The sequence below is a fragment of the Penaeus japonicus genome, unplaced genomic scaffold, assembly GCF_977035675.1.
Source record: "Penaeus japonicus unplaced genomic scaffold, GWHDUDI00000001_assembly GWHDUDI00000017, whole genome shotgun sequence".
Classification (NCBI taxonomy): Eukaryota; Metazoa; Arthropoda; class Malacostraca; order Decapoda; family Penaeidae; genus Penaeus; species Penaeus japonicus.
In genome coordinates, this window is record NW_028234419.1 from 10,054,269 (window position 1) to 10,059,268 (window position 5,000).

Sequence of the window (5,000 nt, forward strand, 5' to 3'; positions counted from 1 at the left end):
GCTGATATTACCCCCCCTCCCCCAACAAAAAAAAAAGAAAAAAAGAAAAAAAGAAAAAAAATACATTACAACAGGAAATAAAGTCTGAAAAAATATCTATGTATACAGCCCTATACCTACCACCCCACCCCACCCTTCCCTTAGTATAGGTACGAACTCTTTGAGTAAAGATTAGCCTTGGTAAAAAAAAAGATTCCAACCACAAAGAATGCCAAATCCCTATCCGCTCCCCCTCCCCCATCCCCAATTACACCTCCCCCACCCCTTCTCTTTCCCCCTACCACAACCCTCCCACTCCCCTATCCCCTACTCTATCTCCATAACCTCTTCCTCCTTCCCTTCTTCTACCACATGTCCTACCAAGATCCCCCCCCACCCCCAACCCCAATTACTAACCCCCTATCACAACTCCCAACTCCTCCGCCTCCTTCTTTATCTCCCTCCTTCTTTTAACCCTTTACTATGTCCTTCTACTTATAGGACAAATTTGATAACTGAGAGATGTCTGTGGCAAAATGTGGTTGTGGTTGCAGTCCAGCTTTTAGGTGTGATTACGGTAGTTGCTATGGTTGTGGCTTTATGTTCTTCGTTGTTGTCTGTGTCAGCTGTTTTGCTGTTGTCGTTTTTGTTGTTGTTGTTGTAGATGGTGTTGATGTTCTTGTTGGCATTGTGGTTCGTTATCTGTACTATTTCCTTGTCACCATTATCATAACATTAATGAAAAAGATTATTAATGATATTTCAAATCGTATTCGATGCAGATTATTATATCATAATTACTGTCAGTATTATTATTATTATTATTATTATTATTGTTATTATCATTATTACCATTATCATTATTGTTATTATTATCATTATTATTATTATTATTATTATTATTATTATTATTATCATTATTATTATTATCATCATCATTATTAGTATAATGTTTATTAATCATACTGTTATTGTTTTTTTATTATTATTATCATTATCATACATATTGTAACTGTTGATAATTGTTTTATAATTGATATTGTTGTTATTTTTGTTCCTATCGTTTTTATCAATGTTATTATTGTTGTTGTTGTTATAGCTATTATTAATCTCATTATTAGTAATATTGCTGTTGTTATTGCTGTAGGTGTTGTTGTTATTACCTTTGTTATTATTACTTTTATCATTATCATTTGGATGATGATGATGATGATGATGATGAGGAGGAGGAGGAGGAAGAAGAAGAAGATGATTATGATGAGGAGGAAGATATTAATTATCATTATCATTATTTATTACTGTTATCGTTAATATCAGCATTATCATTACATTTATTACTACTACTAGTAGTTTATCATCATAGCCACCCCCACCTCTACTACCACTACCCCCACCACCACCATCACTTCTACCTCCACTTCCACCTCCACTTCGACCATCTCTTCCGCTTCCACCTCCACTACCATTACCACCTCCACCTCCACCAACACCACCACCACGACCACCACAATCATCACCCAAGACTTCCGAATCTTATTCCCTTTCCAAGTGCCAAGGGTGAGTTACAGGGTGTTCGAAAACAGTTACTCAGGTGTGGTAGACCTTGTCAAAGATCAGTAAACCAACTTGTTTGCACGTGATATATTCTTAGCAATGGATTACGAGATAAGGGATGCGTTGATCCTGTTCTATTAGTCTTCATGATGATTATGTGTTAAGAAAAAAGCGATAAATCAAGAACAAGTCGAATTGGGGAAAATACGAACAGATATGTTGTAATGTTTATTTGATTAGAGAAAAAAAATCGAGCCGAAGGTTATGAGATGAACGATTCGATCGCCTAACAACAGTACGAGACGAGACTGAGTAAAGGAAAACAAGAAAAAGTCAAGTCTACAGATGTGTCGAGGCTGCGTTGGGAGGGCGAGCCAACAGTGGGGCAAGTACGGTCACGTTGAAGATTGACCTTGTTGATTTTATGGCATTGCCTGAGTCGTGTGGTTTCCTCAAGGACGTAAGATCAACCAAATGTTATGGAGGTTTGTTTATGGTGTAAGATCTGTCAGTGTGTGTGTGTGTGTGTGTGTGTGTGTGTGTGTGTGTGTGTGTGTGTGTGTGTGTGTGATTTGTGTATTTCTTTGCTGGAAGGTACTGAATAGTAACAGATGCGGGATTTTTTTTTTACTTATATATTATTAACAGTTACGGTTGTGTTAGTTACGCAGGAACGGTGGGACTAGGGAAAGGGATGTTGGGGAAAAAGAGGGGGAGAGCGAATATGAGGGGGAGGGAGAGGGGGGGGCAGGGAGAGAAAGTGGGAGGGAGAGGGGGAGAGAGATCGGGAGAGAGAAATGGAAAGGGAGGGAGAAAGGGAAAGCGAGGGAGAGAGAGGGAGGGATAGAGAGAGAGAGGGAAGAAGAGAAAGAAAGGGAAGAAGAAGAAGAAGAAGAGAGAGAGAGGGAGAGACAAAGAAGAAAATTAAGAGAGAGTGAGAAAGAGCGAGCGAGCATACAGAGACAGCATGCAAAATCCCAGGCCAGGCAACTATTATGCAATCCCGCATGGCCTGAAAAGTGTGTTAGACTGCGAGTCTCCTTGTCGCTGAGTTTCCGTGTGGTGTATCAAAGGTGATTCTCAGCGGCAGGATTGACTGCAATCATGCAAGACCGCTTCCCCGGCTGTCAGAGGCAACAGTGCGCTTGTGGATGTGGTCCTGAGGTCGAGCATGAACGCCAGTGAGGATGCATGACGGAGAAATCGATTGACTGAGTGAGGACGAAAGTTAGAGGCCTGAATGGGAACTCGGTAGTCTTGCGATTGCTCCGAGAACGAGCGTGGGTTAGCGACAGTGCGTTGGCGCGGGGCTTAGTTTGTATTATGGTGTTCGGGTTGTAATGATTGGTAGAGAAGTGTGGCGGGTTATCTACAGTGGATTACGTGGCGGTGGTGAAGACACTGTGGCGTAGATGGCAGGACAAAGGAATTTCGCCACCGCTGGAGAGCCTTGGACTGCGACGCCGCGGCGACAACTCTCTGACGACTGGCCGGCCTCGGCGGCTTACACACACGCACGCACACGCGGCAGCGGCGGCGGCAGCGGCGGTAGTGGCGACACAGCGTGCGTGGTGAGCTCGGGCCACACTCACTCTCTGGCCTCCGCGCTCACACACTCACTCACACGCCGGCCGTCGCGCGTGACACTACCCACCCGCGGCCCGCCTGCCTCCCGTCCGGCGCCACGCATCCCGCGGGCACACCCACCCGCCGCTCGCACCACACAGTTCCTCGTCCGTGCCTTCTACCGTTCAGCTCTTGTGCTCCGCCTAGTGCTGTGTCGTGCGTCACGTGTGGTATCATACCCGCTTACCGTCCACTATATCCGTCACCATACGTGTGAATTGAAAACGAAATCTTCCAGTGTGTTAAAACTTGAATTCCGCCCACTTGTTATGAATGTGAACTTTTGCTGACTTTTTTATGCATTTTAAATTTTTTGCTAGCAACATTTAGTTCTGGAAAAAAAGATAATAGTCTTGATAATATAGATATCACTAATAGAAAAGAAAGGAAAAATTAGGACGGTTTGTTCTGCTCTCTTCCCCTTGCCTATTGTTGCCAAGGGTAAATGAGGGAAACATCATACAAGTCGAAGTGACCAATCTATAACCGAGTGTCTTGGCCGATGCAGAACCTGGAGGCGCTTCCCTGGAGCCTTTCTGTGTTTGTCCGATATTTGAAGGCACCGCCAGGTGGTCGTGGCGAATATTAACAGGTGGTTGCGCAGAGTGTACCTGAGACCCGATGCGCGCGAACCCAACCACGCGATAGTACTATCCCAGTGTAAACTCAAGGAATAAAACGAGTGTGAGAGCATAATAATTCTTCTCAAGGAATCGAGTGCCACCTTAAGGATAACCGGCAACCAGGTGGAGTCAGGGGTCGCCCAGGTGAGTGGCGATACGCCTGACGAGGTGATGAGTGCTATGAAGATGCACTACTCGACCGGCACGCCCCCGTCGTTCCCGATGCCTCGCAATCTCTTCTTCTCCAACCTGGATGAGGTAAGACGCCCTTCCACACCCTCCAACTACAGCCACTACGCCCACACCTCCCCGCGACCAGCTGAGGTAAAAGAATTATTCTCCACGACGTTGTCTTTGGGGTTTTATCTCAGCACGGCGGGGTTGTGGTCTTGTCCTACACTCTCCTGTTTTACTTCAGCATCCAAAACCTGTCACATGTCACGGGGGCAACCTGTCTTCATCACACACATAAGCATCACCGTCACCTACCATGTATGCAACTTTAGGTGGGCTTTTCAGCACGACTGTCTTTTCTCGAGGGTCGTGCAACGTGAGTTTCGTATTATCGGACTCGTGAATCCCGTCGCCAATGCATACTTTGTATAACAATAAATTCTTCTGAAGGTGTTGGTGTGAGGGGCGCGAATGCCTCGGCGGGAGTAGGGTGAGAGAGGATTTAGAGGCCAGCTAAGGGTAAAAGTTTAGGTCTGTGGAGGGAGCAAGGATGAGGGAGGCGGTGTAGGAGGCGCCTGCTGGTTTGGGGAGGACGGTAGGGCGCGCGGGAAGCTGAGAGAGGGAGAGGGCGGCAGTAGCGCTGGTGTAGTGGGATCAGAGTGTTGAGACTGCCTGGACTCTGGCTGCTCGACTCGACCACGTGGGGGCTACGGAGCCGCATACACACAAACATACGCTCGCACTCATGCCCTCTGAGAGCAAGTGGGGCCTACATCTCGCCATTTTGTGACATTTAACCCAAGACTACTTCCAGCGCCCGTGAGGAGTGCCTCGAGACGGTAGGTGGTGATGTGGGAAGGGGATCAAGTCTAGTGACAGGCGCGAGGGCGATGCGTTGCGAGCGAGGGCTGGGCCGTGTTGACCAGAGCAGGATTTGTTGCATGACGGCCAGTGTGGGATGGCCGGAATGTCGGCACCAACTAGAGAGCGCTGTTTGTATCCTTCGCTTCATAGTAGTCATAAATGCGCTGATGCCGCAGGTGC

The 5,000-nt window shown here is 46.6% G+C and overlaps 1 protein-coding gene across 16 annotated transcripts in view; it reads left to right on the forward strand.

Annotated features, from left to right (window-relative positions):
• Positions 1-5,000, forward strand: part of LOC122251066 (zinc finger protein rotund) — a 788,340-nt gene that overhangs the window by 625,586 nt on the left and 157,754 nt on the right. The window contains exon 1 of one of the 16 annotated variants that reach the window (XM_043012783.2): positions 3,071-4,106. The exons of 11 other annotated variants lie outside the window; for them this stretch is intronic. In XM_043012783.2, the coding sequence (XP_042868717.1) occupies positions 3,954-4,106 (153 nt within the window). In that variant the 5' untranslated portion in view covers positions 3,071-3,953. Of the gene's footprint in view, positions 1-3,070; positions 4,107-4,600; positions 4,796-5,000 lie in introns of those variants that run through there. 4 more of the 16 variants (XM_043012785.2, XM_043012784.2, XM_086545949.1 and 1 more) reach the window with 4 other exon arrangements.